Source organism: Blennius ocellaris (assembly GCF_963422515.1).
Source record: "Blennius ocellaris genome assembly, chromosome: 21".
NCBI lineage: Eukaryota > Metazoa > Chordata > Actinopteri > Blenniiformes > Blenniidae > Blennius > Blennius ocellaris.
The window spans coordinates 8,928,580-8,953,720 of record NC_137670.1 but is presented as its reverse complement, the minus strand read 5'-3'; the positions used below and the strand labels follow the sequence as shown (position 1 = coordinate 8,953,720).

Sequence of the window (25,141 nt, the reverse complement as noted above, 5' to 3'; positions counted from 1 at the left end):
AATAAAATAATTAGTGGTGGAACAATTTACCAATATCATGGTAGGTGGAGTTGGACATGTTCTGGTAAACTATATTGAAATGTCTTTTGCTATTGCAGGATTTTGCTAATTTAATTGTAATTTTTTTTTTTTTTAAATACTTAATTGCTTTTCACTGATGAGCTACTTCTTTAGGATATAGGCTGATTTTACACAATAGTTGACAAAATTACCATCTGGGTTTTGCATATTTCAGATCTCTGAGCACTACCGCATCTCAATACATCCTGTAGTCGCTCCATGTAACCTTGAGTGGCATCCCGGCAATAACAACTCCGAGAGACATGAGGAAGGGGAGGAGCAAAGTTGAATAGCTTGCAAATAATCCTGCGAAAAGTGGACTGAATCAATACTCGGCTTGAGAGATAAGCACAACAGGATGTACACTTATGCATGTCTATAGACCTGTCAAAAGCCATGCATAACATTATAAGAAGCATTTCCATATGCTCCTATATATTGTCAAAGATTTGATCATATACATCTGAACAGAGTCCATGTGTGAATGACGACGAAACGGATCAATACGGAGCTGATTGTGGGTCGAAAGCACTTGACTAGACTTGATCATACATATGTGGATGTTTGTAGACCGCCTTGAAAAATTGCCTCGTTTCTGCCAGAAGATGGAGAGATAAAAAGCAATCATCTATCTACCTGCATGGTTTTATGTCATACATCTTTAAAAGGATGAAAAGAATAAGCAAAGTTGTTCTACAATGTCGTGGTTGAATTCGCTATTACCGGTTGAAAAGGTTACATGTGGAACATGGTGGGGATAGTTCAGATAAACCACTTCTCTTTTATGAATCTTAAGTCTTCAGTGTTATCAGTGGCATTGACTATTGTTAAAAATCATCCCGCTGCTGATTGGTGTCATTATGTGGGTTATGCTAACTAAAGAATAAGGCAGAGGAATCCTTTGGTTTCTCTTCTGAGATCCGAACAGAAGAGACGAGCGTTAAAGGTCAGTCCTCCAAGATGGATGGTACAAATGATAATACATCTCAATTCAGGATTGTCCTTTTTTTTTTTTTTTTTTTAAGCAGGGAGAATGCCTTTAAACAATCACATTAGTCACATCGGTCTTCTGTTCAAACAAGGAAAATCAAGCTGTCCAAATTCAATTCTATGCCAGGTGCAATGCAATCTCGAAGCAGTCAAGTTCTGTGGTGCCAAAGATACTTAACATTGTCAGAAAGCTCAGGCTTAATGAGGCATTGGGGATCTGTACATCACCTAATGATCTAAAACACAATGCTTAAACTAACCACCAATGAGAAGGGACATTTCTTTTTGTACCGTAGGATGTTCATTTTTAAGGCTCATTTCAGAATATTCGAGTACTTGGGGATTAAGTAATTCAGGCGAGGCAGTCCTATAATGAATCGCTAAGAGGTTAGAAAAAAAACCTTTTCCCAAGATCGAAACCTCTCAGATGATTGTATGGAACAACTCTGAAAGCTACCATGGTGAATTAGTTGACCCTTGGTTCCGCTTGAAATACCTGAAGTGGTTAGTGGATTGCTGTTCTCCCCTGTTCACTAAACATGTTCCATCTCTCTCGAAGACTGTTCCAACATCATCCTTCTCTATCCGTGTTCTCATCTATTATTACAAAAGCATCTTATAGATTGCCATGAAATCTATTAAATTGAGCACCTCCTTTTTGAGTCATATTCAAGCACCAGCCCTTCAGCTTTCACCACCGAGTTGATTCAGAAAGTTTCCAGTAATGTTTTACGTTCTGATTGCCTTATAAATGACTTCCCTGCCACTCAATAGAAAATTATTGGAAAACTTATTGAATGCATGTTGTTTGGCCTTGTAATTGCTAAAAAAAAAAAAGGAAATAGCCACATGTACATATATTGATTAGGTGGAAGCACACATGAAATCAACAGATATAATTCTCATTTAAAAATCAAAAGTTGCATAAACTGGTTATTTCCATCCACTGGGTAATTCACCCATGTTGTTTATTTTTTCAGATACTCGGTCAACACTCAGCTTCCACCCCCAAGTTGGCTGAGAAGCTGATTGTCATTCATATTCCATAGCTGGTTATTAAAAATAAATGATAGCTGTTGGACCCCTGCACAGTTAAGAAAATGAAGGCTATTGATATTAATGTTTACATTAAATACCAATTGAATAGCCGTGTGACAAAGATGAATTGAGAGATAATGACAAATGGAGGATGAGAGAGACACATGGGAACTCGATGACGAGAATCGATTGGGGTTGAAGGAGGAAGATGAAGTGGGACAAAGTGGAGGGGTTGAACGTTATTAGCGTGGATGGACAGGCACACGATGGATGTTAGTGGGGACATCGAGGAATAGCATGGATTGATTGAATGTGGAAACTTGAGGGAGACAGATTCTGCTTAGCGACGAGAGAATACGGACCGTGAGGACAGGAGGATTAAATTGGAAAACCTCGACACGGCGAGCAGAGACTCCAAGCAAAACACCCTCGAGGGTCAATTTATTATAATCTGTTTCTTTAAAGCTGCTGGATTATTGAGTAAAATGTACGGATAGTGGGTAGAAATGCGTCACGTGCCAAGCACTTTAAAGTGCCAGTTCGTTTGATGAAGTCCTCTGTGGAGGGGCGGCGGTCAAGTTGTTTCATACCAAGCTTTATCATATCAATCACACCATCTCTATTTGCCGCAGGCTGTGATTAGACGAGCCACGAACAACTCCTGGCGAAAAAGAAAACACAGCTGTTCAAGAAATTGCTCAAGCATTCAAGAGGCTGCAGATTGCCAGTAGCTTTCGTTTCATTTCTGCTTTACACAGCAGAGGGACAGGCCACATCAGTTCCATCCTCAAGCCCTCTTTTAAACTCGCCTTGCGGGAAATCCGCTGTTTAATTCATCAGACTGCCTCTTTCGCTTCATCCATATTTGATGATGATTAATTTAATTCAACCCAATAGTCTTTGCCACATAATGTTAGCTAAAGCAGCATATGATATAAGTTTTTAACGTTTTGAAATAATGTGACGTCTTCTGGGTGTTTGGTGCTGAACTCCACTTTCCTGTCATTTTATACTTAAAGTAACAAATTGAGTTGAATTGAAGGCTAATGAACACATTTTGGAGTAATGACAGCAGCCTTTGTTTCGACATGATGCCAGTAAATAAAGGAACAAACATTTATATGTAAAGTGGCAATGTGATGAAGTTACTTGCCTAAAGCAGATGACTCTGTGCCTTCCTATCAGTAATTGTCATCAAACTTTGTCGTCTGCCCATACGAATACTAACCATTATTAATGTTTATACTGTTTAGTTCTCTGCACGCCTATGTGTGTACATTCATTAAAAAAAAAAGAAAAAAAAAAGACGACTTGTAGCCTGGCATTGTAACTATATTGTTTTCAAAACTTTGCAGTGCAAACCATAAACCATAAAGAAATCTCTAGTTCTATATATATCCCAGTTTAAACCCATAATTCCGACCATTAAAGGGCTGTAGTTTTACAACTTAAGCTTCTCAAAACTAACAATAACCCTCATTCGTCTCAATATCAACCAGTATAGCCTGATATGTCAGACAGGACAGACGCAAGGGAAGCCAAGTCCGGTGACGGCGCATTAACGCAGCAAGCACTTCATTTTGGAGATTTGATTCACTATTTCCAAATACAGCCTTGCAATGCTTAATGCTTCTTTTCTAATTATACATAAACTGCAAATGTGAGTGCAACGCCAGCTCTGGCTGTTTGCAATGGATTTTTATCTCGGTTGCTTAACTTGCTTGAAACATTGTTGGGTGAATAAGACTTCATGCGGTTTCATAACCTGCATGTGACTTATGGGTATACTAGAATTGATTTTCAGTCTCCATATAGAAGTCCCGACTCAGCAGGGTAACCACTGATTGCAGACCTAATTATTCTGCTCCAATAGGATTGCTGTAATTGTTCTAAGGCCAAAGCACTCCATGGTACGAAGAAGAAAGACCCCAATGGGGGGAGCATTGATTTACCCTGGGCTTCACTGAGCTTTCACTGTGTGAAGTCTGCATTCCCGTTTATCCTGTAACTACTTATTAATAACACGTGAAAAAACCTTTTTGTTGCCACGTGAGGATGGAGATCAAATACTCAGTAAAGATTTGGATATGTTTTGATTTGTAGATGTTTTAAAACATCTTTATAACATTAAGACTTTCCACAAGCTCTGACAAGTAAGATTTACTCGAAATGGACTCCTTGTTTAAAAAAACCTCAGCCATAACCAAGAGCGAGTTGATTTATTCTGATGTCTGTGTGCAAGTATTGTCTGCTTTGATTTAAAAAAAAAAAAGCCCCCACTGTTGGACAAGATCTGTGAAATCTGTCTTCTTCATGATTGTAACAAAGCATCATTGTTTAGTTTCACTAACTGTGTTTCAGATTTATTGCAGCAGGGAATCTGATCGTTCGTCTATTTGGTGTATCTACCTTTTGTCTGGACCACCTGTTTTGCAATGTTTGCAATATTTTCAACATATGTCCACTACAGTGGCGCCATTATCAATCCGACTTATTTTCTGTGAATCCTCTTGGTGCTTTCGTGCTCACTAAGTTTGGTTGGAGAGATGCTTCAGATAAGGAAAATAATAAAAAATCCAGTTGAACTATAGGGAAGCACTTTGTTGATAAACTTTTGTTTTTATTCATAACCAAGACGGTGACTGTTTAACATGATTTTGTCACTATGAAGGATGATTTCAGAAAATCATCATGAAGAAATATACTACTATATATATATATAAGGTCAGTTTACCTGTCTGACACCATCTGCCTTCATCAAAGAAGATTATGTCCTTTAACTGTTTGGTATTAGTGTTGCAATAAAGCATTTGACATTTCTTGCAGAGACACAGTTACTTCTGGTCAGCCTTATTTACACAATAAGATGTGTATATTTAAAGAACAAAAATCACACTTTAAACACTGCAAGAACCTAATATCTTGATAAAGCATTTTGACCAACCCAGCTGGTGTTTACATGTTCAATATACGTATAAAATGATTCGCAGCCAATTTGTCATTGTTTTAGTGCTCACGCTCAAAGCCATCACAACTCAAGCGATTTTCATGATTGCCAATGATATTATTCAAAATTTTATCATAGTTTATTTGGTATTGTGAGAAGTTCCATGAGGAAAATAAACACACACCCTAACCTCATAATGGCGGCTTGTAAAATGTCATAGGATCTCCTATTGGAGAGATTTGGAAGCTGTCCCCATTGATTTGGGTGAATGTAATTTACAATGTAATGCACTTTGGGGACTGATCAGTGAAGAAATAAGAAGTACATTAACCAACAAATCATTTGTTTGATTAGTCAAAGGTAGATTAAAATTGGCACGTTATCTGGAAATCAAGACTGTTGGTATAGAATTCTGTAGAAGTTGGTGGTTAAACTGGTCTGCCTGTGCATGTGTACATATTCAGTTTAATTAAAGCTCAAACAGTGAATGGGAATAGACTTTTGTTGTCAAATAGATAAAGGGAGGTAGTTTTTAGTGTCTGATGCCAATTGTTGAGAGCGTTTCAACATTTAACATCCTTATTTTAGACTTGGTGAGAGAGAGAAATTTGAATGCAAATCGGACAGGCATACAAAGAAAAGCACTGTAAACCATTATATTTAAGGTATTAAAAGGTAGAGAGATCAATATACAAGCAGCTGTGTTTTTTTTATTGCAGAAAATCACACCTTGAATCTGTAATTCTTCTTAAAACAACTCTCTGGGACGCCAGCCAATAAGGTAGAAGCTGGGTTAAGTGAAATGAGAGTTCCTATTTGCCTTTCGGAGCTCGGGTGCCGCAGATTGCTCCAAGCTGATGTGAGGGTTCTTTTTGAGGTTAAGTGGTGTCGTGTAATCTTCACAAATCCAACTATTGTAGTTCAAATATTATAAAATCTGCACACTCTTGTCACATTTGAGCAGCCAACAGGTGAAACTACTCATTACTTTTTGAACTGCACATACATCAATATGTCGTCCATCATTCCTGATAAAACCAGACAGAACATATTTTGCATAACGTAATTAGTAGTTGTACAACCAGAATCAGATAATGGGCAGTGTTTTTCTTCTCTCTTTTTTAAAAATGTTTTTTTTTTTTTTTTTTTTTAATAAAATGCTTAGTGATGGGAAAAATAAATTATATACAACACTTCAAGCTAATGTTAATTTTTTAATGAGGGCTGTTTTTGCAGTGATTTAAGTTTTTTTTTTTTCATGTCTCAGTCAAAGGAAATCTTTTTTTTTGAGAGAGAGAGAGAGAGAGAGAGAGCACCAATTAGTTATATGGAAGCACAAATCATTATCGACAATCACCATAATTATCATCATCGTCTGTATGGTGCTTCATTTAATTTCCATTAGCCTCTTCTGGTAATGATAACTACTTGAGTATGGATTTGAATTACTTTTAAGTCTAAAATCTTTCAATATGTTAAGCCATTAACATCTACATCACATTTGTAATTGGAAAAAGGAGTAGTTCTTTTCCTGTGAGTGTGTATTGCTCCTTTCATGTCCCTTTATGGAAAAAGACACATAACTCATTCAAATTTATTTCCTCTTTAGACCTTTTTAAGGCTGGTCTACTTAACTATCTTCTGTCCAAATAGTACCTCACTGGTTCTGAGTTATTTGTATTATTATGTAATTTCAGTGACTCCTTTTAGTTCTTCCTTTATTAGTTTTGTTCATTTGTTGTTCCTTGATCCTCTTTTAGTTTTATTTCCTTTACAATAGGTTTCATTGATGGGGATGACTTCATATATGCTTCTTTCCACTCCTGCACAGTGAGGTTTTGTCCCTAGTAATTCAGTTTAATATTCTTATTTGGTGCACACACAAAAAAACAACTAAACAAAACAGATGTGTTCATTTTTCATGTCTTCTTACTGCTTTATTATGGTCTTTTGCAAGACAAGTCAAGTTAAAGTTAATCTACAAAAAAAAAAAAATCTTTAAAATATACTTCTCATAAAAAGTATCACTTCTGCACAGAGACTAAATCAATACACAAAAGCAAGACTATCATTATCACCTATTTCCACAAATCTCCAACCCACAGTTGCCAAAATCGATCCCACCAAAGTCGGTATGTTTACAAACAAACCAGAACTTGTCGCCATCACATGTGTTTACGTTTTGCTAACTGAGGTCAAATCTGCATTCGTAGGTTTCTGGGATTTCAAAGATGGCGTTGCTGTAGCTAAGACGAAAACATTAACATTTTGCTGATTCAGCCCGGAAAACGCTTGAAGACTCTTTTCTTTGAGAAGTCTTCAAGAATAGTCTTAAATGTTGCGAAACAGATTGTAGATCGTTTTTCCAGTGCAACCCGAGCTCTTGCGAGATACATGTTTGTGAGAGTGTAATGAGGAATTTCCTCCAGAGAGGTATTGACAACACATTATGGCTGTACAACAACGACTAAAACTGGGTCCTAAATGTTTTCATTTTTCACTTTAATATTATTATAAATCCAGGTTTCTGCTTCAATTTGTATCTCTTATGATCTTTAAATGTCATTGTTTTTTTTTTTGCCTTAGGGTGAAGAATCCACACTGAGGCAAATGGCTAAGATGTTATGTTTGGGATCATTTGGTGGATGCAAAAGAATATGGTGTCATTTTGGAATAGAAGGAACTTACGATTTGTCCATCCCGACTGAACCTCCCCAGCTTTGACAATCCATCACAGATCATATTGGAATAAATTCCTTTTTTTATTCACAACCAAATGAGCTGCAATCAAATTTGCCATTGCAACACAAAGCAGACACAGCCTGACTGGTTCAAGGTCTCTGTGAATGCGTCAGGTCGCTGAAACATAACTTAATAAACGTCCATTACCTTTGATCGGTCGTACTGTCCGTAGGTTCATCGTTTCGCAACTCACTCGGCTGATAATATGTCAAGAGAATGAGGTTTCTGTTGCTCCCCTCTCAGAGTAAACAGAAAAAATGGGCATGTGGCAACTTTTAGTTACCGAACACAAAGGCTGCCGAAACCCGGGTTGCGTGTGAGTGTGCTCCCAGGTATAAACCTGCTCTCGTCTGTTTGTTCGCCAACAATTGATGCAACCAGACTCTGTTGTCGGAGGAATCATGCTTTCAGGGTGAATCACCTCAGAGGATTTTGAGTACGTTGGACATGCAAAATCCAAACACTGACATGCGCATATAAACATGATAACCTTCAAAATGTGACAGTTCTGAATAGAAAAACAATTTTATGTAAGATCAGAAAGATTGCTTTATACCAATGCAGTTTTAAGATTTTGTAGCTTGTGGATTCATCCAGCTCTACACAATAGTCATTAAGAAATGTCTGCTTGTTCATGAAAGGTCACTGGTAAATAGGTGTGAATCGGTCCAAAACATCTCCTGTCCGCCTATGTCTTTTTGGAGGTTTTGAAGTTATATGAAGCAGACAGAAGAAGCCAAACCAGCAATGTGGAAATGAAGCCAACAAACTTAACAATGCATGACAATATAAGAAGCTGGATGCGCTGGGCTTCCTGCATAGAGGAGATGAATTCTGAAATATTCTGCAGTCGCTGGATCAAACAATTAATTTTCATTCATGTCGCATTTTTCACTCAGATTGGTACAGTATAAAGTACTTCAAAAAACATTTTACATAGTGACGCCAAGACAATGGTACCAGTTAGAATTTAGGTGAAAAAATATTTGAAAGGTATAATTCATAGTTCATATCATATTATATTTTCGACCTATGTGGATTCCAAAGAACAATACTGAATAGAATATTAAAATTGCAAAAATAAGGTGAAGGGGATAAAACCAAAGGCATTAAGGCACAATATAAAATACAATTTCCAAATGACGTAGGAGAAAAAAGGCAATAAAATAGCTCATAGAACAACGATAGCTGAGGACATTAAAAGAAAAATCTCTATAAAATGAAGAAAGAAAACACATCAATAAATCATGTGGTACAATACCAAGTGTCTACTGATGATAATGATGCAATATGGAGGCAGATTTAAAGCTGCATTTAGCAAATCGAATTGTGGTCAGGATTAATGTGTCAGCAGTGCCGAGGATGTCATCAGGGAAGCATTTCATTTGTCTCTGGCGTCGTTTATCCAGACAACAATTTCAAACATACGTCAACAGTCATAAAGCGATGCCTTCGGCATGAAGTAGGACAAGGAACGGGATGTTTAGGACGAGCCACTTTGGGAGGTTAGAGGTTATTCCACTGAGTCTGTTCTTATAACGTTTTCTCATGACTACATATTAAATATAATGGTTGACTCAGTGCTGTCGAACCTTACTCACACCAACGTTTAGGAATCACACAGACTCACAACAGGTATTTCAAGAATGGATGGATATATATATATATATATATATATATATATATATATCTATTACATCTACTATTTCTGTTTACAACCAATGTGACTACAGCCATTTTGGCTCGATGTGAGGTTTTGTGCACCACTCAGCTCTTGCTACCGACTTTGGATTACACGGGTATTCTCATCAATTTGCCTCTTGGCAAAGAACACAGCACAACAGATTAGCTTCTCTAAAATGTCACACATTATTAAAAAATAAATAAATAAATAAATAAATGCTTTTTTTTACTGGTGTTCAGATATTTTTAGTTTAATGGAGGTGTGGAGTGCCCCAATCTCCAAACAATGCCTTCAGGTTGTCGACATTATGATTTTCTATTTCTGGCTCGATCAGAATCACTTACTGGCCAATTATTTCAACACATGCTCATGTAAGCTTGATAATAGATTTGAACTGTTTTGAAACTCCTGGGAAAGGTTGATGCGTAGACGCACACACGAGCAACACACAAGCTTTGAAGTTTGGCAACCTTAAGAGTAACTTGTCAAGCTGCCAAGTGCACTCGGTGATTTTTGTTAATTAACACGTAGATGGCTCCATAACTTGACTGAACACGAGAACACAATGTTCTGCAGATTGCAGAGGTGCCACCGTGGTTGGCAGATGATGGAGAGTATATGCGACAGGGAAACGGCACGAAAAATAGATATTCTTTTCTCTTTGACGTGCGATGAGAAAGGGAAAATGAACAAGTTGACAAAGTACAAATGCCTTATGTAACGGCAGTAATTACTGTTGTTCAAATCAGACACTGTTTCACTGCCCATATTGCTCGCATGACACAAGCTGCTATGATCACGTGTGTCACCATTGCTGGAGTCCTGCAATGTGCTTTGTAGACTTTTTCTACTTGAGTTAAAGGGGTCATATTGTACAGCTTTTTAACAATTCCACATGGGTCAAATCCAGCTTTTCCTTGATTTTCAGCCATTTGAATTTTGGATATATGAGCTACATTCAGAATCTGCTGCGTCTCTGTGAACTGGACTGGTTCCACCCACACAACGCAGCTTTTTGTAATGCAGCTGCTCTGCATGTGCCCCATGGCTATAGTGAATCATTTAATAATGTATATACTGTATATAACATTGCACTTCTGGATTGCATGCCAAATGACTTTTCATTGCTCTGTACTTGTATGTATGTACTTGTATGACAATGTATTTGAATCCCAATCCCTATTGGCGTGGCATGCGAACTCCCATCGTCTGTTTCCATGGAAACGTACATCGTTTCCAAAATGATGGCATGCGAACGTGAAATTTTTCTGAAAAGAAAATGTAAAAACAATGCGTTTTACAAGAAACACCGTTGTACAAACGGAGCCTGAAAGTTATAAACACTCAAATTGTTCCGAATTTCAAAATGTTCTGTTTGGTAGTTTAGATGGTCAACAGAAGAGAAACCAGGGTCTCATGATCACAGAAGCTATGATTGTTCTGTCCTTGACAATTCAACACAAACCAGACTGGAACAGTGTTGTTCATTACCATTCTGAGCCAAACCAAATGAGATGCAATCAACTTTTACACAAAGCAGACTCGACCTGGCGCAAGCTGTGCATCACTTTTAGTGGTGGAAACCGATGACGTAATGCCTTTTTTTTTTAATTGCTTCATTGTTTCTTTTCTTCATTAAAAGAAAATATTTGTTGTTTTTCTTTATGTCTCCAGTGGCTGTACTAATTTTATGGTCAGGTTTACGTTCACAGTGCTGATGCTGTTTCATGAAGCAGAAAGAACAAGCCCCGAACTCAAAGCAGAAATCAAACGACACAAAAAAGAGCAACCTTTTATTGATCGACCACAGAGGCTACTGATCTTCACTGTGCATGCTTGTTTTGTCACAGACTACAACCCTCCCCCCTCTCTGTCTGTTTAGACTTTGATAAATGGAGCAACCAGAATTTTAAGGAAATGTTATTTCGGGGTGATTTACCTCAGAGGGCTTTTAAACATATTTGACACCAACCCACATATCAAAATCACATCCTCTCATAAAAACAGGAAAAATAACAGATCTTCTTTCTTTGGTAGATGAAATTGTTCATTGGTATTATGAAACCAAACATAATGTCTTTTAAAGTCAGAAAGGGTTTCTGGACAACTTGTTGTATGACTGCAGGGTTGGTGAAAACTTCATCTCGCAATTCAGCGATGACCACCTTTCAAATGTGATTGAGCGTTCAAAAGATCACATATAGTCTAATAAATGGTTTGAAATAAGCAATACAGCTTTAAAATATACATCTTGTACTGGGAAGGTTAAGTAGCACCAATAGAAATCCAGAAAACAATACTGTTAATAAGACTAATACTAATATTCAATATGACATCTGATTGTTATTGATCTTCTGATGCGTTTTAATCCTCACCATTCCTTCCCCTTCCTATTCTTATGCCTCTCAGGTTATGTTGGCTGCATCCTATTGGTCACTGTTGGCGCCAGCAATCGACATGGCGGAGGATTCAGGGAAGTACGGCTCGTTCGCCTTTGTGCCCGTGGCAGTTGGATTCACATTAGGGGCGGCCTTCGTTTACTTTGCTGACCTTGCCATGCCCTTGTTGGTAAGGACTCGATGCATTTTTATAACCAACTGCATTATTGTACATACACTTACTGTATTTATCAATTGTCTTCGAACCGTGACAGAAAGTGAAGATTCATGCTCCAGAAAAGCTGTGAAACAAATACAGGATGGCATTGCTGCATTCTCATCGATAAACTCTTATTGCTGCTCTTCCCTTTTGTGTTTGTGATTGGAAAATGATACCGTTGGTGTTGAGGTGTTGTATAACCTGCGTGGTTGAAAGCCCACGCAAATGAAAGCCAGTCAAGGGCCAAGGGTGAGTTTTGAGGCCATAAAAACAACTGCTAAAGTGTGAACTTATAATTGGATAAATTGAGATAACCTCCAGCCTCGATGCTAATCTGTGATTTGTGAGTTTGTTTGCTTCCACACTCAAAATAGGTTTCCTTCAGTGACTTTCTCTGTTTTGACACTTTCTTAAAATGGCTTGACAAGTTGCTGAGGAAAGAAATCTCTGCACCAACACGGGATTTACCTACATTTGTGAATCAATGATCAGTTTTAGGCCCCATTTATAATTGTTGATATTTGGGAGGCAACATTTTCACTTTTAGTGTATTGGAGCCTTTAGCAGATTGTGCCCGAGTACAAAAAACAGAGCAGAGAATATTGCGAGTTTTGGATTTAGTTTGAAATCCTTTCCTTGGTGTCTTCTATTGTTCGACGACCTTGGAGCTCAGATCCTTCAGTGCTTTCCAAGGACTTGAAACAAAGGTTAAATATCTGGTGATAAAGGACTTTAGAACACTGCAACACATTTCTCTCTAAAGCTACAAAGGAAGACCTCTCGGCATTATGAAGCTCATCTCTCACTTTTCCTACTATCAGAGTTAAGAAAATGACGCATTTTCACTTTATATGTCCGGACATATATGATTTCTTCCCTTGGAATTGACCAGTGCACTTGCAAGTTGATTTCATTGTTGTCTACTACTACACCTACCGAATCCAGAATGTATTGCTGCTGTTATCGTTCTGTGGCTGTCGCTATTATACCAACAATGCTTGATGAGATGGAATAGGGATGATTAGATCAGCAGTGTTGGATCGGTTTTTCATTTATTTAACAGTCGGTGCATGTTGCTCATCTGAATTTATGTTAATGAGTGAATACACTGTATATTGCATAGCTAAAAGATCCAAAAAGTTTTACAAAAGTGGTTTCATAAGAGCACTAAATAGTTCAAACAATAATCATATATCTATTGTTGGGATTTTCGATTCTGTCTCTTCAGTTTAACATGAAGATTAATCACTAAACTGCAAAATTAACAAAACTCATCTGGCTACAGAACAAAATCATCAACAGCATGTCCTGATGGATTCGTCTGACTAAGTTCATCCCAAAACTACAGTAATATACTATAATTTGAAGTTTATCAGCTGGACACGTATTAAAGTGTTGGTATTGATTGAGTGCACCGTCACAGAAGTATCAAGGTCTTTAATCATTTCAACACAGTTAAGTGTAACTCGCGTTTTCTGTTTCGATTCTTGAGTTGTTCGGCTGTCAAACAAGAAGATGCAAAGCTTCAGATGAATATCAACATTCAAAGAGATCTCCATATGAATTACAAATGGCTCATTTGTTGAGCTAATGATCTACCAACCCTGATCAGGCCCCCCCCCCCCCCCCCCCGGATTGTAATCAACACGTTTGCTCCATGGTCTGACTCACATTTAACAAGGCCAGGGATTGGAGGGGACATCGCCGAGAAAGCAAAAAGGCGAAGCAGGCCACTACGATCGGAGTCAGCACAGAACAGCTGTTGCCTTAAGCTCCCGCAGTCACATCAGGACAGCAGCGGTGACACGAATTACATATGAAGGAGCGGATGACATTGCCGTCATGCACACTCATGCAAGATGACACCCACTCAAATACACGTAATGACCGCACACACTGACCACACAGTTAAGCGAGGATGGTGAAGAAAAACTTAAGGGACTTTAGAGCTCTGTGGTGCCGCTCTAATAATAAAATGTTCATTTGCAAAGGCCACAGGGGAAGGACTTTTTCTTCTTTTTAATAAATCAGGAATAAATTATTAGATTGGTGCTCAATGTTCAAGTGGATCAGAGAATCCGTGGTTAGGTTGTCATGGTGACTCAGACCATTGGTTCCTCCCATTCTTTATACCTGAGATTCAGATTATTTCAAAATTTTGACTTTTGAATAATGGGCGAGACTTCTATAAATTGCAAAGATCTTACAATAAACTATTCAACATGTCAGTAAATCTTGATTGAACTCATTCAGACTCGATGCTGAGTAAAGTTTCTGAGCTTGTGGCTTAACATGACAACATTTTCAAGTGAAAACTATTAACTTTTGTTGCGTTTTGGGTGTCAGTTTTACATCACAATGGTGCTTGGACCCATTGAAAACACAACTTTATGAAAATGGCTCCCAAAACCAGGCTATCGACTGAAATTCAACATCAATCCCTTTTACTCAGACTTCATCAGATTGGTTTCATAGCTATACATGTTTGCAAATGTCAGTTTCCCCCCCCCCTAGAAAATATGAATGACACACTTAATCAGTACATTGCAGAAGAGGGTCCATGGCAATTGAATATAATTCTGTATAGTGCTCCATAAGATGATATTAGCATGAAAGCACACTCTCAATCACTCTCAGCATCAGGCTCAATATGTTGTGTCTCGGGGCCAAGATTACACATTCGTAGTAGTCACAGTCATCATTTCCAATCACATGGTGCAACTTTGTCCTGTCAAACCGTGTTGCCGTTGCATTTCTTAAGCCCTGTTTTCCATTTTAAGCTCACTCAGCTGTGACGCCCTAAATCCAAAGGGATAAACAAACCGATAAAAAAAAAACATCTCTTGGGCCAGACCAGAGGGAAAGAGGCACGATCTTGCGTGGAAACAGAAAATTGGACCCTAATTCACAACCACACATCTTGTTGTCTTGGACCAATATGCGCTCGTCAAGATCCAACTCTGTCGTTTACCACCTCTCACCTCAGCCGGGGCCAATTAGGCTGCTGGCATTCCCGTCCCCAAAGCAACCAGGCAGTACCTGCACTCTATTGAGCACGCGAGGCAGAGAGGGGGAGATCTCTATCAGTGGCGGAGCGCAAACAAGCCATACTCGAGGCACTTAGGCATGCCATCCAATTGTGTTGAAAATGGGTTTCATTTCTGGAGGCTTAAAGGCTTCACCACGGGCTAGCAGAGTTCACAGCTGGAAGCCCTTTTATTTATATGGTGTCATGTCTGTGTTGTGCTCCTCTTATTTTATCACCAAGTAATATATTCATGGTGTGAAGCTCACTTTTAGGATGAGATGTTTCAGGAGTTCTGCTGAGGCACTGCATATAAAGCCTCATTTGTGGGCCGTTTTAGACAAAAAAGTGGCAAAAACTGAATTTGACACTATCAAGTCCAAGATAGTTGTCGATAAATACCCAATTTACCTACAAGTGTCAGGATTCCAAACAATAAATGCAAATGACATGCCATCAAACAGACTGATTAGATGTGAACCCTAAAGTTAATTTATAAAAAAGACAACAACGTAAAAGGGATTCAATTGAAATGAGACAGTCACAGAGATGGATGAGCAAATATCACACAGTAATGGCTGTTACACGGCTGAGTGCATCGGTAAGCAATCCCAGACGACGAGCCCAAGGCTGCTGGTGCTCTTTTCTTTTCGTTCTGTGTTTCTTCTATGTATCAGAATACTCATACACCAGGTTATATTTACACCACTCACAAGAAGAGCTTTTTATTGAGCGTCAGAGGTGTGCTGTTTTTTATTGATTTGACAGTGTTAATTGTGAAATCAGTTGGATGTTCACGAGGTTACTGTGTCTTAAAAAGGCTCTCCGTGGGTATTACAGCCATCTGTTGGAGATCGTAAGTGACAATTTTTTTATGTTTATCAACTGCATAAGAAAAGGATAGGAGGGACTTCTGATTTGTGTCTGGATAAATCAATGAGCAGAGTTTCTTCTTTCGTTCCTCTCTGGTCAGTGTTTGTTTTGGGTGACAGCGCCCCAAACAAGCAGCAGTTGTAATTGTTTGACATTTTCCAGACAGCTTGATCCGGTCCCAGAAGTGCCGCTTGAATGCCACTCAAACAAAATGAAGATGTCAAATATATAATATACAGCTAACTTCTCACTTTTCCCATTGGATTCAAGAGTAGTGGCATGGTCGCGTTGATTCTACACACTGTGTCTCTTTGTGAAACGTATGAAATTACTTGAGTATTTTGTCTTTCTGTCATAATCTACCCATCGCTGGCAGCTATTTGTGCTCTAATCAGTCTCAAGCAGCAGCCGCCAGCTGACTTTCTCTCCGTGTCCTATTTGACTCTTGCTCGCTTGCCACATCTCATCACTGATGTCACTTCATCCTTTCGGTCGCGCCTTTGTTCCCTCGACTTGTGGGTCCTCCTCGGCTCCCTGCAACTCTTCTTTCTTTTCACTTCTCTGTCTCAGTTCAATTAAGTTCAATCTTTGTTTGTGTGCAGTTTCTTTTTCGTCTCTCCAAGCAAGTAGGGTTTTACGGCATGCCTTTATGTTTTAACGGTGTTCTGTCACAAACGTCATGATGGAAGAACACTTACTTCAGCTCACAGGTCTGTTTAACACCAAGACTCTTTTACTCAGGAACAAACATGCTGCATGACATGGACGACAAGGCAACATGGTGCTTTTGCATTGTATTGTTGTGAGATGAATATTCGGGTGGTACAATTTTATTATCCGAATCCAAGTTCGGTCGTTTCTGATGGAAGATGGGAGAATCGTGTCGAAATAGGTCGAAGGTCTGTTGTAAAAACCTACTTTCCTGAAGAGAAGAAAGAGTAAATACTTACTTCCCTGTCTCCATACTCCTTCTTCTGCTCTTTCAGCTCGGGTGCCATGGTGACTGTGGTGGAAATGCTGAGATTGCGATAATAGGTGTGTGGAGGCAGGCGGGGGGTGGCGGCGAGGGGGTCGAGCATCATCTTCAATACATACATCTAAACGTGCGGACATCGTGGGGGGCCATCGGTGTTTGGACAGCTGCTGGTGCCACTTTTACTGGCTCCTCAGCAAACACGGCCGCTGAATGGGAAGAACGATGGAGAGAGATTGCAGTGGGGGGGGGGTTGACAGAAGGGTGGAGAAGGATGGCAACGATAATAGGTAGGAAGGGGGAAAAAAACAAAACGATTGAGCGGGAAACAGCTGGGAGAGCCTGTTCCAGTAAGACATTTTATCACCATCTATTTGCATTGTTCGACTGCTACAATGCATTTGCAAAAGTAAATAAGTTCACAGCTAAATTCAAATTGGTATTCAGATAACTATTGAACGGGAAAATTAAAAACAATACAATTTACTTATGGAATTTGGCTGCACATTGAATAATTACTTTGATTATTAGACACTGCTCGTTTGAGTTCTTTCTAGAGTAATTAGCCTTCAGCACATCTGCTTTCATGGAGGCTTAAAAAAAAAAGCTGAAAAAGAACATTTTACACTGTAATTATTCTCACTTTTAATGTCCATATTATAGGTTCACAAATAACAGTAATTAAACAACAATTATTGTACCAATATGGCAAGCTGAGTGCTCTCCAACAAGGGCCTCTAATCCAATCAGGCAGGGTCTATTGATGTTGGAAAATTGTGGCCATAGGTGTAAATCACTGGGTCCGAGCACCCGTATCCCTTGACAAAACTATAATTGTTTGTAATTTAAGGAAGTATATAATTTCCAACTTTAAAATGGCAGCACTTCTCATAAGTATATACACAGAGTGACACGTTTAAAAATGGATTTCTGTTCATAATGTTAAAACGAGTCTTTCTCAGAAAGCCTTCCTTGTGGTCTATTATAATCGCCACCGATACAATCCCTTCAGCTCCTTGCCCCCTCCAATAATTGTATGTAAATCCAATCTGAATTGTAGTACGCAATTAGCAAAACCGCAGTGGGCATAATATATCAGAATAACAGGACCTTGTTCTTGCACTTAGCAATGCAAATGGAGCTCCTGTCTCTTGATCTGTGCAAGTGTGAAAGAATTCAAGATGGCATTCTTTCATAATCTGTGTGACTTGCCACAAAGGCTTTGCCCTTCGGTACGAAGCCATAAAACCATTGGCCACTATGTCAACTGATAATGAGTGCAGGCAGATTTTGTGTGGTTGTAAAGAAACAATACGTAATACTTACAATACCATAAAAATACTACATTACTATACATGCAAAGAATTTAGTTGCTATTAAAACATTGCTTTCAGTTCAAGTAAGTCTCATTGACAAATGTTTTCTTTCTGTAGTTCTTTCTGAGTCGTTTTCACTATGAATTGAATAGCTTCTATTAGTTTCTTGGCATTCCAGTCCTTGTAACAGAAGCAGTGTAGGTCGATGGCAAAGTTGGATTGTTACTACAGGAGTAACACGAGAGGCCACCATTGTTGTTGTTGTCCTTCTATATTTGAAATGTGTTCAAAATGTTCCCGTGGTAAACGGGCACCCAAAATGCAATGAACATTTTCTGTTTTCACTTGTAAACATAGTGTAAATGGGGCCTTAATCAATCAAATTCAGTTAATGAGCATTATATTAATGAGGTGTTCTTTGTTGTCTCAATAGCTATGAATTGCATAATATGCATATTTAAGCTAAAAGTGTTGGTTGCCATAGTATTTATATGTCATGGCAGTTTTTGGTAATGTGCAAATAAGCCACCGATGAAACCCACTAGGTTAACTAGAAGATGGAGGTAATCCTTACATTGGTATATCCTCAGGTCTGAGAAGACCAGATTGTGGCAATTATGATATTTTAGGAGGCTGGGAAGATTACTGCTGCCAATAGTTGCCTTTAATGAATTCAAATGCTGTTATGTTGGTTATTTTGCTGGAATCCATATGTTTTTAATGTTATCATATGTTGTGGTGTAACAACCATGTATCTTTAATACCTCATCAATAGAAAAACTTCTGCTTAACCAATCCATACTCTCTGAGTAAATTGTATACATGGGGTACGATTCAGATAATAAAAGGTACATATGTCAAACAAATGAGTGAAAAACAGCATTGGCAGGGCCAGTAAAATGGTAAGTAGGTCTCCATAGGGTTCATAGCCAAGATTTATTGAAACTCCGGGTCGTCCTAGTTTAGCTTTTCAGTCGTTCCTCGGGTGAAGCAACGGAGAGGCCAGACTGTACGGGTGCAAGCTGTTGCAAGATTAAGTGGTTTTAGAAAGCAAGAGTACACTACATTGGAAGAACAAAATGCACTTTAGGGGCTGACAGGGTATGCCAGCAGAGCTCTGAGAGAAGTTGAAGACAGGCAAACTTCAATTTTCACTTTATGTTCTCAAGCTTATCACAATACGTGCAATGATATTGCTTGCATGCATTTACGAACACTTTGGCATGATTGCATATTTAAATCAAAAACACATTGCTACTTTGTGATCGTATTATTTTTCCCTCTCCTTATTCTCCATCACCATAACAACATAAAGTCATGGGGGGGGGGGGGGGGGGGCAAGGAGGTCTTGGCAGCCTGGGATGGGAGCCTTGCATCATGGTATTCAGTATATCACCAGTTCAGTGTTGCCTGTCCACAGTACACACTGAGCATTTAGACAAGTAGACAGCAGTAACAATGACCAAAGCACCACAAACACATGACATCTTCTCTGTTTACTGTGTCTGGGGTATAGCTGTCTCACGTAGAGTGACGACTGGCATTTTTGGTCCTGGTAACTTGCAGTGAAGGTTTCGAATACCGTTGTGGCTCAAACTGTGGCACCAAACCTTTGTTGTTTGTGATTTTCTTTACGACGCTGATGGATATAACCAAAGCGTGATATGAAATCATTAAATGCTTAACGGCAAACACATTTTGCAACACTTAGTGAGCATGATCTGATTGGCATGAAGGCGCAGTGTATTGAGACATCCAGACAGGTCCCTCAGTCTTCTGTGATATGTTATGGCAATTATGATAAATTTGTAAAATATTGTGCACCACTGGTTTTAAAACAAGAAGTCTGGGAAAAGACGGTGGTTGGATTTGACTACTGAACGCACTAAAAAAAAAAAGAAGCTTGTTTCATACTATATATGTATGCATATTTGGGTACCATAAATACTCAATCACGCAGTTGGGTTGACAGCGTTGAAAAATCGGGATGCAAGCTCTTGTGTCACATCTGCTGGGCTTTCCTTCCCTGCTGAGTCGGTGGAGTTGTAGTCCAGCCCTTTGTGGCCGCTGTTCTCTGGGTCAAGGTTCATGCCGTGTTCACAACAAGCAGGAGAGCGTGCGTCAATGTGGTTTAACTGCTATCGTGTTTGTGTATCTATCATAGCTGTAATCTTTTTATAAATGGTTTTCATTTGAACAGATCTTTGCTGAGTCCCTTCAGAGCAGTTCATACACATACATTTGTCATAGAAGTATAACCCTGCGAAGTTGACAGCCATCTGGGATGTCAGAACGGCGCCCGGCAGTCATGGCCTATTTACTTCTGCGTGTTACTTTCCTCCTACGTCTGTTGTCAGACAGGTTTCTCTCTGTCTCTGTGGTCCCCGACACTTTGCCGTGTCTTTATTAAACCTCCGCGCAGAAGAGCTGGGTTGACTTTATTACATTGTTTTGCATACATGATGAGGTGTAATGGAAATCAACTCGCTGCTTGTTCACATTGCACAATGGTGCCACTGCATAATTTCATTTTTTTCATTTCATTTTATTTATTCTTTTTTCAAGGTAATGCAACCTAAAATAAAGCAACAATCCAACAAAAAACAAACAAACAATACATTCCATGAAAAGAAGAACAGGAGTTGGATGAAGAAAAAAATCTTATAAACTCCAACCCCATTCTTGAAGAAAAACGTACAAACTAGATGGCCTAACCGATGTAAAAAACAGCAACAACAAAAAAACAACAATTACATATACACATACATACACATACACATATACACACATATACATACATTCACCACCGTCATCATCATCATTATTGTTGTAAATTTTAACGTTTTTCACATTCGTCTCTGTACAAGTTAAGTGTCCTCTGTTTATACTTATATTTAAATTGAAGAATATTTGAACAACATTTTAGATCATTTTCTAGAGAGTTCCACTGTATCACACCAGATACTGAAACACACATTTGTTTAAGGGTTTTTCCTGCGAAAGGTTGTTTAAAGTCATTATTTCTTCTGCTTGTCTCACTGTTTACTGTAAAAAGCGCTTGCAGTCCATGCGGTAACAGGCAGTGTTTTGCCTTGTGAACAACTAATAAAGTTTGTAAAGAAACCAAGTCCTTCAATTTGAGTAGTCCTGACCTCAGAAACAGTTCTGTAGTATGTTCCCTTGGAGCAACTCCATTAATTATTCTTATAGCCCTTTTTTGTAAAATAAATAAGGGCATTAAATTTGTAACATAACAATTTCCCCATACCTCCAAACCATACATTAAGTATGGCAAAATAAAGGAGCAATATAGGATTCTCATTGCCTTATAATTCAACATAAACTTTACTTTACTCAAAACTGCAATGTTTTTACAAATTTTATTTCTTACGTAAGCTATGTGTGACTTCCACTTAAATTTATCATCAATGAGGACTCCTAAAAACCTAAATTCTGACACTCTCTCAATACTTATTCCATTTAAAGTCAAAGTAACACTTTCAGGGCATTGTTGATTTGTGAACAACATAAATTTAGTTTTGCTTAAGTTTAAGGACAATTTGTTTTTATTAAACCATTTCTGAAGTTGAACCATTTCTTGTTCAATAGTTTTCATTAATGTTCTTAAGTTCTTCCCTGATACAAAAAAATTTGTATCATCCGCAAAAAGAACAAAACGTAAAATCTTTGATTCCTCACAGAGGTCATTAATATATAAAGTAAAGAGTTTAGGCCCCAGCACAGAGCCTTGAGGGACTCCACACTTTACTGTTTCTAACTTGGATTCATGGCCTATATGCTCTACATATTGTTGTCTATTTTCTAGGTAACTACTAATCCAGTTTAACACTACACCTCTAATACCATACGTCTGTAATTTAGATATCAATATACCGTGATCGATCGTGTCAAAGGCCTTTTTAAGGTCAATAAAAACTCCAACTGTGTGATTTTTATACCCCAATTCTGTTGTAATGTCCTCCGTGATTTTCATCAAAGCCATAGCTGTTGAGCGGGTGCTTCGAAACCCAAACTGATTGTCATGTATCAAGGAATGTTTCTCAAGGAAATTGTCAAATTTATTAACAAAAAGCTTCTCCAGAATTTTGGAAAATTGAGAAAGCAAAGATATAGGCCTGTAATTTGTAAGACTATGCCTATCACCAGATTTAAAAAGGGGGACAACCTTAGCCACCTTCATTTTATCTGGAAAGAAACCTGTATTAAAAGACAAATTGATAACATATTTTAATGGTCCTACAATGCAATGTATAGTTTCTTTGACAATGTACATATCTAAGCCATCACTATCACATGAATGTTTACTTTTTAATCTGGAGACAGTAGAAATAATTTCACTCTCACTGACTTCGCCAAGAAATAGAGATTGCATGACTCTGCTTTCACCTGTACAGCTTTTATTTTCGTTATGTAGTGGTATAGATTTGGCCAGGTTTGGGCCAACACTGACGAAAAATGAATTAAATTCCTCAGCCATTTTTTCACCACTTACCTCAGTATTCTGTTGATTCATTAAGAAAAAAATAATGAAGTAAACATTGGTGGTTGGCTGATTTCAATTCTGTTCTTGTTTATTTTGTCCGATTTTTCTTTTGTTTCGCCCTTCCAGCTGATTCACTGAGCTTTGATGATGAGTTGCTGTTTCTGACAAACAAAAGCAACAATTCCATTAAGCCTATTCCGATTCTCTGACTTTTATTTCTTCTCCTCAGCTCTATTTATTGCTCATTTGTGTTTTTGTAGCCGTGCAGTGTTGTCGTCTCTCATTGACAAAGCATTCTTCTCCAGTATTACAATACAGGACCAAACATGATTAGATGTCACACCAAACAATATACAATGTATTTGGTTTATAAATGGATGAAATAGTCTTCCAAGGGAAAAGCTAAATTGCTTCTCAGTTATTAAAAGAAAAGAGTTAACAAAACCTTGTCTAACTTTACCTATTCAAAGCATTTCCATTATGTTGAGTAGGGAGGGACAAAAAAAAAAAAAGTTAAAGGGTGTGAATGACCTTCAGCACTATGGCTTGCTGAGAGCTTGCTGTTTGAACCATAGCATTTCTAACAAAAGACTGATTAACGCTTGTGAAAATACCTGGTCAAGGAAATGGACTTTACTGATTGACCTTTATTTTTTACTTTCACTGCTTCAAAGTGTTTTATACTGTTAGCTGCATTCACATTCAGGGAATTTGGAGTCTTGCTAAAGAAAAGTTTTTACATAATTATGGAAAGTTGTGTGATTGGATGATGAGCCACTCTCTCAAATAAGCCATTTTCGGCGATAATTATAACATCGACACTTCATATATTCATCCGTCTTTAATACACACTTCATCAAGAAGAGCAAGAAGCTGTTCTGTTTCTACATACAGAGTAAATCCCCAAGTAATCCAAAATGTATCACAACAAACCACTTGGAATCATTGCTCAGACGTGTCTAATTTAAGGGAGGAACGTGCTGTGCAACGACAACGATACCGTGCCGGCTCAATAACTGTGGCAATTATTTGAGGAATTTAGCACAAGCTGTTTTTTTGGGGCTACACAAAGATCTCATTAAGCTTGAAGATTCTCTTTTCAACATGAGCAAATAACCTTTTTTCATCTTTTCGAGACATTTTGTCGACGATGTCCGAGTGTTTTTACCAGTTCGATATTCTCTTGTGTGTGCCATAATCACCAGCTGGCAAATGCACTTTTTTCTTTACTCTTGTCCATCCATCCATTAAACCGACATCACAGTTATGATAAATCTTGTAGATTTGTCATAATTTCAGATATACTTTTCATCTTAATAAAGGCTCAGTACTTTATTTTTTCTTCATTATATCAGCAAAACACCTCACCTACGACTGTGAGAAATAAATTATTCATAACTTTCGCCCCGTCGCAGTACAGTACAAAGCAGCGGTACCACCCTCGAATTCTCTTAGCAGCCCACACGTGTGAGACTCACGACTTTTTCGTAGTGCCTTATCTAAAAACAACTCTTGTCCACGCACTCCAAGCAAGAGCTCGTCTTTGTGTGAGGAAATCTCTGTCCAGTTACCTACAGATTCCTCATCAGCAGCCGCAAAAAAAGCTGATGTTTTGAAAAGTCATCCGACTAACCATATGCAAGTTGACTTGATTGTTTCTTAACTCATGATTCAAACTGTCAGTGTTTAGCAGATTACCGTCTCTTTGGTTTTAACTCACTGTCTCCTCTCGCTGCTTAAGGGTCTGATTTAGAGGCTTTCTCTCGCTGCGGATAAATGACGGTGCCAATGGCTGAATTAACATTTTCCAAATGAGATGAATGTCTCATTTTGAATGAAATTCGGCACCATTTTAGTTAACGGAGCAAAGGAGAAGGCAGGTATTCTGTATAATTTGTTCTTTTTTTTCTTTTTTGGTTGCTGTAAAACAAAGTTTCAAACTACTAAAGTGATAAAGACTCATCGGGCACTTCCTGGAATTGGACATATTGACATGATGATCATAATAAGCCATACTTGATCTCTCTCTAACATTCTGGCTAAATGGGGAAATAAACATGGTGTTCTAACAGTCGACAATTTATGCTGTGCCGCTTTTGGAAGTAGTTTTGAATGAAAAGACAATGAGGTCAGAGATTCAACATTTCAAGGCTTCGGAAATCCAGTTCTGTGTTTTTATTCTAAACTATCAAGTCGAGTTCAGCGAGTAAGCCATGAAGCCTATTGGCTTCAGACGAGAGGGGAAATCCGAAAAGGTTCACAGATGTTTTTGAATGATCGATTGCTTCTAAAAGACTCTGACTCTCTGATCCCTGTCTACTCTCAGTAACACTATAGCCACAATTTCTCTCTGCCGTGGTCCTGATAACTGCAAAAAGCTGAAAATTATAG

At 38.4% G+C, this 25,141-nt stretch overlaps 1 protein-coding gene across 1 annotated transcript in view; it reads left to right on the top strand.

Moving 5' to 3' along the window:
- The window catches only part of slc39a11 (solute carrier family 39, member 11), a 111,242-nt gene that overhangs the window by 13,002 nt on the left and 73,099 nt on the right, over positions 1-25,141 (top strand). The window contains exon 4 of the mRNA XM_080517027.1: positions 11,871-12,029. Within this exon, the coding sequence (XP_080373153.1) occupies positions 11,871-12,029 (159 nt within the window). The remainder of the gene's footprint in view (positions 1-11,870; positions 12,030-25,141) is intronic.